This window comes from Cinclus cinclus, chromosome 26, assembly GCF_963662255.1.
Source record: "Cinclus cinclus chromosome 26, bCinCin1.1, whole genome shotgun sequence".
In the NCBI taxonomy this organism is placed as follows: Eukaryota; Metazoa; Chordata; class Aves; order Passeriformes; family Cinclidae; genus Cinclus; species Cinclus cinclus.
In genome coordinates this window covers 639,151-650,810 of record NC_085071.1, presented here as the reverse complement: position 1 = coordinate 650,810, position 11,660 = coordinate 639,151, and the positions used below count along the sequence as shown (strand labels likewise).

The 11,660-nt window shown below is 49.6% G+C and overlaps 1 protein-coding gene across 4 annotated transcripts; it reads left to right on the top strand.

Moving 5' to 3' along the window:
- The first annotated feature begins 778 nt into the window (after window positions 1-778).
- GMEB1 (glucocorticoid modulatory element binding protein 1) lies at window positions 779-10,846 on the top strand. Of its 4 annotated transcripts, none has more exons than XM_062508885.1 (9): window positions 779-1,063; window positions 1,967-2,080; window positions 3,022-3,146; window positions 3,954-4,057; window positions 4,476-4,630; window positions 5,746-5,874; window positions 6,566-6,703; window positions 7,736-7,858; window positions 8,917-10,846. In XM_062508885.1, the coding sequence occupies exons 1-9, from the start codon at window positions 937-939 to the stop codon at window positions 9,621-9,623; spliced, it is 1,722 nt and encodes a 573-aa protein (XP_062364869.1). In that variant the 5' UTR covers window positions 779-936; the 3' UTR covers window positions 9,624-10,846. The 4 variants fall into 4 exon arrangements, with proteins under 4 accessions (XP_062364869.1, XP_062364871.1, XP_062364872.1 ...); XM_062508887.1 differs by having other exon boundaries at window positions 779-1,064; window positions 1,998-2,080; XM_062508889.1 differs by lacking the exon at window positions 779-1,063 and adding an exon at window positions 2,171-2,291 and having other exon boundaries at window positions 2,016-2,080.
- Window positions 10,847-11,660: the final 814 nt, after the last annotated feature.

Here is an 11,660-nt window from a genome sequence, read left to right as displayed (position 1 = left end):
TGCCCTATTGCCCCCCCTCTCGCCAGATATCCTGGGAAAGCCCCGCCAGCTCTCGGGGAGTGTTGGGTGGGTTTGTCTGTTCCCCGGAGCGGGATGAAGGGCGGGAGCCGGGCGGGCGCGTGGACCGTGTTTCGGCGGTTCTTCAGGTTTGTCCTGGTGTATCCCAACCAGGGGGTACCGAGGCCCCCGTCAGCCGTCAGGAGATCCTGACCTGAAGATTTAGATGGGATGTTGAGAAGAAATGCTCCCCTGTGAGGGTGCTGATGCCCTGGCACAGGCTGCCCAAAGAAGCTGTAGCTGCCCCATCCCTGGCAGTGTCCCAAGTCTAGGCTGGATGGGGCTTGGAGCAACCTGGTCCAGTGGAAGGTGTCACTGCCCATGGGAGGGGGTGGGACGACATGAGCTTTCAGGTTTCTTCTCCCCTGAACCATTCCACGATTCTGAGACTGGCTATCCCAGCAGCTTGTAGACCCCAAGCTTGCAGGGATGACCTCCAACCCCACACTATAACAAAACTACCTCTGTGCCTCGTGCACAACCATAGGCACATCCCCTGGGAGTGCAGCTTCTCTGGGACCCCCTGTCTTGTGGTAGCACCATGCCTTGACACCAGCTTCTACTGGGAAGGATCATGCACATGTTCATGGTAATGAGGGATCAGAGCATGCCAGGGGTGGACCAGAGCGTCCCAGGGGTGGCTGGAAGCACTGCTGGCCAGGGCCAGTGGGAGAAGCTCTATATTGGAAACACACTCTTGCCAAAAACCACCTATGTGTGTTTGCTCCTTGGTGCCAGGTTGGGGGGTTCAGAGCTGGAGAGAGCTGCTGGCTCAGGAAGTTATGAGTGAGATTACACTAGGGGGAATTGCCTCTGGGATCTGTTCCCAGCTCTTGTGATCCACAGGGAGGAGAAAACCTTGCTGGGTTCATGTGAGAGATGGCGAATGCCGAAGTGAGCGTCCCTGTGGGGGATGTGGTGGTTGTACCAAGTGACGGGAATGAAGGGGAGAACCCGGAGGATACCAAAACCCAAGTGATCTTGCAGCTCCAGCCCGTGCAGCAAGGGTGAGTAGGAAGGTACTGATGTGACTGGGAGGTGTGAGGTGGGATGGGGGGAGCCCTGTGGGTTTTCATGATGTGGGGATGGAGTGTCACTGTGAGAGACACTGTGTTTTCCAGGTCTGCATTGGTTTCGTGCCACACAGGGGAGAGAGAGAATATAACAGATTAAATCTTTTCTGTGTGTGGCTGTCACAGGACCTCCAAGGGCTGAAATTGTCCTGCAAGGCTGTGTCAGTGCAGTGCTCCTGCACTGTGGAAGCAGTGCTGTCCCAGTCTCTCTCTTCCTTCTTCAGTCCCAGAGTTGGTTTTTGCCACACTGCAGCTGCTGAATGTGGTGGTCTGTGTGTTCAGATATTCATGTGCCTCTGTGCCAGCTCTCCCCTAAAATAATCCACTTCTAAAATAAAGTAGGGCTGGGATGTGGAGGGAATTTTGTAGCTCCCTGGCAGCTGCTACATAGAGTGGCTTCATCTTCACTCTGGATCAATCAAGACGGAAAAAAACTACTGTCTCTACTTTGATAATACTTGCAGGGCAGGGTAGCTGTGAGGGTGAGAGTGACTGACAGTGACTTCCCTTCATGGTCATCTGTGCTGCAGTGTCACACAGGGCTGGAAGGGAAATCCGGGAGCACTGGGCTCTGCCTCCTGCTGTCGAAGATGACAGCAGAGGAAAAGGCACAGGGAAGCCTGCAGAACTGCCTCAGTGGCGCTGGCGGAGTGGAGGGTGGGATGGAATGGCTCTGCGTGTGTCAGCTCTTGGGATTACTAGTGTTTTGTTTTATTAGTGTTCGTCAAAAAATTGAAAGTGTAACAGACAAAATGTCCCTTGAGGATAGGGCAAAAAGAAATTTACTGGATTTTTTAATCCTGTGCTGTGAATCCTAATTTCCCATAATTTATATTGTTTGTTTATGGATGGCTGCTTTCACCACAGGATTTACCAAGAGGGCTCTGAGGCCAGTGCTGCTGTGGTGGCCGTGGAAACCCACACCATCCACAAGCTGGAAGAAGGGATTGGTGAGTTGCCACTTGATGTGGATGAATCCCCTCCTGTGCAGGGCTGGTGTCTCCAGTTCGCTGGGCTTCCTTCTGGCTCTGACCCTGCAGATGCTGATTCCCAAGCATGGATGTGGGTACAGGGGCTGGGCATACTCTGGAATAAGAGTCTGCTGTTACTGCTTGGTCTCAAAGTCCTGGAAGTGAAATCCTGGCTCTCCTGCAATGAATGGTAAGGGCTCCCATGGGGTCCAGGGGAGCCGGGATGTCACCCTAGTCCTGGTTTGCAGACACTAGCAGCAGGAATGATAGTGATGAGAACGTGGTGGCTGAAGCATCAGGCTCTGGTTGTGGGGTCTTTGCTGAACCAACCATCCAATGGTTTGTATTGGATGTTCATAAGAACTGAGCAGGTTGTCTCCAAGTGCTCTCTGCCATCCTGAGCAGTGTGTGGGAAAAGGCTCCTGTCACTGGGTGCTGTCACTAGATCTTCATTAGAGTTTTGTTTCCTGTGTGGGTATGGGTCTTTTGGCAGGATTAGCAGAAACTCTGCACATGAAGAGAATATATTATCAGTAAATATCTGATATTGTTGCTAAAGAGATACTAGAGCTGCAAGAATCTGAGAGATACCTGCGCTTCAAATTTTAAACCATTTTGTTGCCAGTAAAATTGTTCTCGTTGACACCTCCCCCCTTACAGATGTGTTGGGTTTCTGATCTCATGTTTCCTTATAGATGAGCTTCATTTGGAGCATTGTTATACCAAAAAGCAGATGCCAGTTGCTGCAGAGTTAATCTGAACTAACTGAGAAGACAAAGAGAGGACTGATCCTGAACTGGGATCTGCCCTTTTTTTGGTTTCTCAAATGCAGGTTTCACAACCTATGAGCTTCCAGCTCCCACCTTGTGGGATTGGAGCCTTTGAGTGCAAAGTTTCATTTTGAGCTGTTCCTCCCTCAGACCCCAGCAGCCTTGAAACGAGTGAGGAAATTGAGATTGCCTATCCCATCACCTGTGGGGAGAGCAAAGCTATCCTTCTCTGGAAGAAGTTTGTCTGTCCAGGAATTAACGTCAAGTGTGTGAAGGTAAAGGAGAAACTCCCAGTGGATTCCTTCTCTGCTCTTCAGGTGTGCTGGTTGGCCTCCACAGGAATTCCTTAGTTTTTGTGTTTCATCCTGAGTCCTTGGATTGTTGGTGCTAAAGTTGTTTTTCATGGGGAGAAATATGGAAAGAGTGGATTAAGGAGAGAAGGTTATCACCCACTTCATATTTCAGTTGTATTGGGCCTTGAGGAGGGACTGAAGGCAGGCAGGAAAAGTATGTTGAGATCTGGCAAAGCTTTGCCTCCTCCCTTTTCCTTGGTGTCCTGGTACTCCACTCCTGTCACTTCCTTGGTGAGCAGGTTGCATTGAGAAGGGAAATCCTGGTGTTAGCTTTTCCCACCTGAGAGCATGGCAGTGTGACAGCCAAGCCCTTCGTTCTCCTGCCCCTCAGCAGGAACTACTTGATTCACTAAAGCAGGGCAGAACAGATACCCAAGGGAATACCTGTGTCCACTGGATGCTCTGGGCCATTGGATGTAACAGAAACCTCCTGTAATGATCTCTAAAATGACTGTACATGTTCATAGGAGATGATTTGGTTCATATAAAGCCTTCAGGACTGTTCTTGGTTAGGGCTGTGAATGCCCGTGGTTTGCAGGTCATCCCTACAGACATGCTTCCTGGAGCTGTGAGCATTGCTGTGCCCAGGGGAATCAAAGCTGGGAGGGATCTGAGAAGCAGTTCCTCTCTCTGGGTGGAAATGGGGGCTTAGATGAGCTGTGTTGGATGTCCCAATCCTCCCAAGTGATATTACCCTGTTTGCTGAGCCTTTGTTTGTCTCTTTGCCAGTTCAATGACCAACTGATTAGCCCAAAGCACTTCGTTCACTTGGCTGGGAAGTCTACCCTGAAGGATTGGAAGAGAGCCATTCGCCTTGGAGGAATCATGCTAAGGTATTTGACCCTGTCCAGCTCCAAGGCTTCATCCCTGAAGCTTCAGGACTCCCAGCAGGCATTTTGTCTGCTTTGCGATCCCTACGAGGCCTCTTGGAGGCCCACAGTACCTGGTCAGCAGCCTGCAGAGATCCCGGGCCCATGATGTGAGGGTCAGGATCCCTCAACCTGGACAGAAGTGGCATCACCTGGGGAACCTGGGGTGGAACAGGACTGAAACCCTGTATGTGAAGCTGGGGTACCTTGTGTTTGCCATTTGAAATCCTTGAAGAGATTTTTTTGGGTGCAGAGTGTGTGACCCTGGGATCTCCCTTTCTCTTTCCTTCCCATGGCCATAGCATTCCCAGGTGGAATACTCCCTTTTGTCTCTAGGCTGAGATTTGAGCTGAGCCTGATTCTATCCCCACTCCCTGCACAGGAAGATGATGGATTCGGGGCAGATTGACTTCTACCAACATGACAAAGTTTGCACCAACACCTGTCGAAGCACCAAGTTTGATCTCCTGATTAGCAGCGCCAGAGCACCAGTGCCAGGGCAGCAGAGTGTGGTGCAGACTCCAACTTCAGCTGATGGTAGGAAACCAGTTACCAGTGCTATGGGAACTTCCTTCTGATGCTCCTTTCCCTTCTACACACACTTTATATCTTCTCCCTGGGCACATGAGAGCAGTACCATCAGGAGTTTGCTGTGGTTTCTGGGAAGGAAACTGCTTCTTGTGTCTGTTTGAAGAAGTCTTGGCACCATCTGTCAGGGAGCTCTGCTCTGTGGGACTGGGAAGGCTGGAAAACAGTTGGCATCAAACAGCTGCTTTCCAGAGAGACAGCCTTCATAGCCAGGAGAAGGATTGAGAGCCTTGCAGGGATCCTTGTTCTGGGACCATCACGTGAGCAAACACGTGTGAGAGCTCGCATAGCATTTCTCAATATATTTTCTGTTTGGGAGTCTTATAAAGCCATGAGTTGGTCTCAGGAGTGAATTTAGAAATGCTGACCTCCTTCAGAACATCCATGAACAGGATGTGGTGGCTGGACACAATTTGATTGTCATTCCAACTGCAGGTTCTCAGTGATCCTGTGCTCCAGAACAAAAATTGATCTCTCTGCTGAGGTTAAGGGAAAAGACTATTCCCATCTGTACCACATAGCTAAGCTGTGTGGGTTACATTTCTCTGAGCCCCTGGGTGGGTGACATGGCAGAATTGTCCATAGGCTAAGGAGAATCTCTTGGAAAGCACAACAGCCAATTTACAGTGGCTGCACATTGGTTTAGTCCCAAATTTGATATTCAGAATTCCGTCAGATCCATTTCCCTTCTATAAACCATCTGGGACCCCAGCTCCATTTTGTGAGGGATTAGGGATGCAGAGCTTCCTGTGGATGATGCAAGGGGAGAAGGGTGGCTGGGCTGAGCCTTATTTCTTCCCTTATTTATTCTGAACTCTTTCTGCTCCCTTGAGCTGGGACTCCAATGTGCAAGGCATGTGGTTTTCCCTCCAGAAATCCCAGAGCTTTTCACAGTAACGGGTCCAATGAGAAGCAGCAATATTTGCTTTTAACTGGTTTGGCTGAAAGAAGCCAAGCACAAACCTGACCCAAAGAGTGGAAGAGAGCCTGGGGAGGGCTGAGGGGTTGGGGAGCAAAGCAGGGATTCAGGCTGTCAGAGGGAGCTGATGGGGGCTTTCTGTCAGGGAGCATCACCCAGATCGCACTGTCAGAGGAGAGTATGGAGGAGGGGATCGAGTGGAACTCAGCTCTGACAGCTGCTGTCACCATGGCCACTGAAGAAGGCATGAAAAAGGACACGGATGAGATCTCAGGTAAGCTCAGGCTACTTGTTGGGTGTTTTCTTCCCCTTTCCTTCCCTGTTACATTCTGGAAACCTAAATCTTGCAAATAAGTAAAGTTTGAGCAATGACAAAGCTGTCTCCCAGCCCCTTGGATCTCCAGCATCACACAGGCATCCAGGCTTTCTGCTAGTGGAGCTCCTCACCACTGTAGAACTTTGGCCCTGGCCTTGTGGCTCATGGATCAGATGTTACTCATTACAGATCAGATGTTACTCGTTACAGTGAGGGGCTTTTCTGTTCTGTTCCAGGCATGTGAAACACATCTGCCAGCCTGGAACCAACAAAGAGCAGAGTCATGTTTGTTCCCTGTCAACTCTCTGTTCTGTGTCTCTCTGGCCTTGCATTCCCTTGTTGTATCAGTATGAAAGCTTAGCTAGAATTTTCTCAAATTATGATTTTAAGCTCTGCATCTTGCAAAGATGTGAAATGTTGCCTTGGAAGTCATGGACTTGCTAAAAAGCCTGTTCCTGATTTGCTGCCTGAGTCCATTTGCTTGGTTTGGGGTTGTTTATTTTTTTCACATGTCCTGTTCAGCCCAAAAGCCAAACTACCTTGCAAAGATAGTCACCTTGAAAAGATATATTTCCCTGAGAGGTTTAAGGTGGCCCTGTGGGAAAAATGCTTGTACATATTGAGTTATTTTCCTCCTCTTTTGTGCCAGAGGATACGCTTATGTTTTGGAAAGGAATAGCTGATGTGGGCCTGATGGAAGAGGTGGTGTGCAACATCCAGAAGGAGATAGAAGAAGTCCTAAGAGGCGTGCAGCAGCGGTTGGGTCAGTCTCCCTTCCAGATGACAGGTAGGTTGTGAGGAAGAAGCTTCAAAAGGGTAGTGGCGGGTGAAAAAACCAGTGCTAAGGGTTCATTCTACCATGTAAAGCTGGTGAGTAAGGATGGGGAGCGAGTTCCGACTCATTAGCTGAGTTGTGGGAGCACAGTCTGTGTGCTCAGCCTGCTCAGCTGTGAAGTGCCTTTGCTTCAAAGCACAAGGACACACCATTCCATCCTGTTTCCTGAGTAAAGTGACCCTGGCAGCTTGCTGGGACCATCAGATGACTGCCCACAGCTCCCAGTCCTCATGGAAACTTTCCCAGAGTCATTTGGACTGCAGTTACTCAAACACTTCTCTGTGACATTGAAGGCTTAAACAGGTCCTGCCCCCTCACTTCTTGTTCTGCTTTCACTGGTGCCAGAAAACCTGTTTTGGGGGCTGAACCAGATGAAGGAAATTACCTAGGGTAAAAATAACTCCCATCCCCTTTTTAGGGTTATTTTTAACTTGGATCAGCACTTGTTTCGGCACATGCCCCTGTGAACACCTCTTGTCGATGCTCTTCCTGAGAGAACATCCATGTAGCCACAAACTTGATTTTATCCAGGATAGCTTTTCTTAATTTTCTAATTTAACTTTAGGCTGGCACATTTTTGTGTCTGGGAAGTGTCAGTTTTTGGGATCTGTGAATTATTGAAGTCAGTGGATTATACTAGACATTTTGCACAGCTTTCAGTGGAGCTTGGCATGTTAATGACACTGTCAGCAGCATGGGTTAATGATTTGTAGGTGGAGAGCTCATTTGTATCTCTGTGATTGCAAATTACACTTTCATTTGCAGCAGTTAGGAGCTGCTTAAGTGATACAGCTCTGTCCAATTTGCTTTATCATGTGAATAGGATTATTTAATCCTGGGATGTCAGAAGGATGAGGGTATTGGGTTTTCCTTTTTCAGCTGGCTCTTGTGAAAGAACAGAGTTTTAAAAAACAAAGTTTTTGGTGTGACAGGAGTATCTTTTGAGTGCCCAAGTCTTAATGTCCCTGTGCCCTTTCCTTGGAGATGCTGCAGTCCTGAACAACGTTGCCCATACATTTGGCTTAATGGACACAATCAAGAAGGTACTGGACAACAGGAAAAATCAGACAGAGCAAGGAGAGGAGCAGTTTCTTTACACACTGGCAGGTAAAATGCCTAATAAGGGTTCACATCCTGCTGCTACTCTTGGGAATAGACATGACTTTCCTTCCACACAACCCCAATGAATTGTGTTTAGCGTTCAGTACAGGCTGCCCCAAAACAAGTGCATTCCAATATCTTTCTATCCTAGAGCTTGAGTAGAATTTCCTCTCTCCCCTGTCTCATAGGGAGCAGTTGCTTGGGACGTTGGACAGCCCATAGTCTGTGCCTTTTGCTGCAGTTTAGGTGCTGCAGGCATGAGTCCAATTGCTCAGAATTAGGGATAGGACCTGCCAGCTCAGTACTGTGCTTTGGTCACCTGAGCCGTGGACAGTATTGTGCTGTACCCAAGCTAACATGCCTCTCTTAGTATGGGGTGCTGAGCTTCTGCTTGTCTTGGCTGTCAGAGCTATCTGCTTGTCTTATGGTGCTATTGGGTGTCTTGCTCAGCTTCCCCTGAGTTGAAGCCACTCACTGACCTGGAATCCCCAGAGCTACTCACTAGATGTGTCTCCCTCCTCACCATGTCCTGCAGGATCTTTTGTTATCTGGGCTGTCCTAGTCCCCTACTTCCCTGGATAAATGAGGCTACTGTGCTACTTCTGGCTCCCAGTGTTCCCACTGACAAGGGTTGAGGGGCATGTGTCATTGGCCCAGACATCCTACTGGGTGTCCCCAGTGCAGGTGCTGGGCTTATGGGAAGGTGACCCACCTAAGCTTAGGAAGCAATTCCAACTGCCTGGGGGGATTTATCCACTCTCCCTTGCAGGTGGGTTTAACTTGTGGGGAGCAGAAATGTCAGTAGGACTAGCCAACAAGTATGGAATGTTACCTGTGTCTTACCCAGGTGCTAGCAGGTGGAACACTGACAGGTCTATATGGGTGGCAAGAGAACCTACCCTTTTCTTTTAGTGCCATTTGATCTCGAGGGAGAAGCCAGGATCAGGCTCACTGTATGGTTGGGTGACCTCCTGCCACAAACCTGGGTGTGATGGTTGGTTTTGGAGCCCCAGGAGCTCCTATGTACCTTGGCACAACATGTTGCTCAACCATTCCTTTTGCAGACCTGGAACGGCAGCTGGAAGAACAGAAGAAACTTGCCAGGGACCAGAAGGCCAAGTCCCAAACCATCCAGAATGTGGTGCTGATGCCCATGAGTGCTCCCAAGCCCCCCAAGAGACCCCGTCTGCAGCGCCCAGCCTCTGCCACCATCCTCAGCCCCTCCACTCCCATCCAGCAGCCTCAGTTCACTGTCATCTCCCCCATTGCCATCGCTCCTGTTGGACAGCAGTTCTCTGTGGGCAACATCCCAGTGGCAACCATCAGCCAAGGCTCCAGCCCAGTGACTGTTCATACCTTGCCGTCTGGCTCCCAGCTCTTCCGATACGCCACTGTGGTTTCATCCTCCAAGACCAGCTCCTCAGACACTGTTACCCTGCACCCGTCCTCCAGCCTGGCACTGCTGAGCTCAGCAGCCATGCAGGACAGCGGGGCCCTGGCCAACATGGCGGCTGTGGTCAACCCCATGGAACTGGTGGCCATGGAGTCTGGTATCACTTCCACCATCCAAGCTGTGGAAGGCACCTCAGATGATGGGCAGACCATCATAGAGATTGACCCAGCACCAGATCCTGAGGCAGACACAGACGAATCAGATGGCAAAGCTGTGATCCTGGAGACAGAGCTGAGGACTGAGGAAAAAGTGGTGGGAGATGTGGAAGACCATCAGCACCAGGTCCATAATGTGGAGATTGTGGTCTTGGAAGACTAGTGGGGAAGGCAAGCATCAGTTAGGGGAAGAGTTGGGAATTTGTTTTATTTCAGACTTTTTTGTTAAGCATCCTTTCTAGCCACCCCATTTGTTACCGTGGATATTTTCATTGTACTGTATATTATATATATATATATATGTGTAAAATTTTGGTTTTTTAAAACAAAGCTGGAGATATGTGAGATGTGGATAAGGCTCTGTCTCCCTGGAGCACTGAACAATACCACCTGTGGCAAGGAGTGACAGGATCTCTGCTGGACAGCCCAACCAGGAGGAACTAGCCATGCCTCCATGCTTTTGGTCCAGGGCTGCCCTGGCCCAGAGATTTTATTTGAGAGACAATTAACACTTGAGTGTGGATGTGGCTGTGAGAAGGGGTGACGGATTTGGGGTGGAACAGGTACCTCATTTATATTTTTATTTTCCCCAGGGAAGGGAATTCCGTTGGACCCTTCGCTGTCACCTCAAATGGGATTTTTTTTATTATCTTTCTTGCTTTGGGGAGGCCAACAGTACAATGAATTTACTGTCCATGTTCTCCTCCTCCACACAAGTTGTTTTTATATCTTTATTTTTTTGTATTTGTTTGCTCTCTCCCTTCCTTTGTCCAGATTTATCAGCTGCAAAGACCTAGGACCTTTTCTCAGGGTCCCTGTATCCCAATCCCTTCTCTTCCCATGGCACTTTCCCCCCATCCCTTTCCCTGCCTGGCAAGGCTCGGTGCTGCAAACTCCACTTTTAAGACTCTGAGATCACTTCAGCCTTTTGTATAAGGCAAAAAATACCAACTCAAGCTCAAACCCAGATCCTCCCCCTTGGCTACTCAGCACCGCAGGGACCTTTCGGGGTGTACAAAGCATGTTGTGCTGTTGCTTTCCGGAAGAGCCGGATTTTAGATCAGGACAGCTTCTGTTTACACTGTGTGCTGAGGCTGCTCCATGCTTGTTGCTACTTGTTTGATGGTTTTATTTTTGTATTATTTTTTCTTCTTTCTTCCTATAATCTCTTGGCAGGGTTAGAACTAGCATGTTGCTGAAATACTGTGCACCCCAGTTTTCCCTTTTTTCCTCTTTTTTTTTTTTTTCCAGTGGTTGGAGATCCATTTGGGCTTTGCCAAACTGGGAAAATGGAAGGGGGGAAGCACCGGGTGGCTTTAGACCTGCAGAGGTTTGGGAGGGTGGGAGCTGCTTGCCTGGAAATATTAAGCAAAACAGCAAAGGACACACAGCTGGGGAGGGTGGGGGGAGGGCAGGAAAATGTGTTTGACTATATTTTGCATTAAAAGGAAGAAATGGAATTAAGCTCCAATGGATCTTTTCATTGGAGAGGTGAAAGGTGGTACCTCCGTCACCTTGGGGACAGCAGGGGATGGGCACGGATTCCTGAACCTCAGTTCATGAGGGGTGGTCGCTGCTGCTCTGATCTTGGCCTCTGGGAAGTGTTTCCTGGCTCGGGGTGGAGGTGGGAACAGCTGTGGGAGCGAGATCCCATGCTCAGCATAGAGAAGAGAGGGCTCCAGGGAGACCTCAGAGGCCTTTCCAATGCCTAAAGGGGCTCCAAAAGAGCTGGAGTGACAGGACAGGGAGGAATGGCTTCCCACTGCCAGAGGGCAGGGTTAGATGGAGTTATGGGAAAGAATTCTTCCCTGTGAGGGTGGGCAGGCCCTGGCACGGGGTGCCCAGAGCTGCTGTGGCTGCCCCATCCCTGTGGGGATGTGTCCAACCATCCCTGTGTGAAGTGTCCAAGGCCCAGTTGGACAGGGCTTGCAGCAGCCTGGGACAGTGGAAGGTGTCCCTGCCATGGCAGGGAGTAGAACAAGATGAGCTTTCAGGTCTCTTCCAACCCAAACCAGTCTGGGATTCTGTGGGTTTGGATCAGGGATCCACCTCCTTCCATATCCAGCCACTTTCCCTCCATTCTCCTCTGGCTTGCTTTTTGCCGGTAGCCCATGATTGAAGGGCATTGGAGACCTTTTGAGGACCCCCTTCCTCAAACCAGACATACAGGAGATCCTGTCAGGTCCCTTCTGTAGTTGAC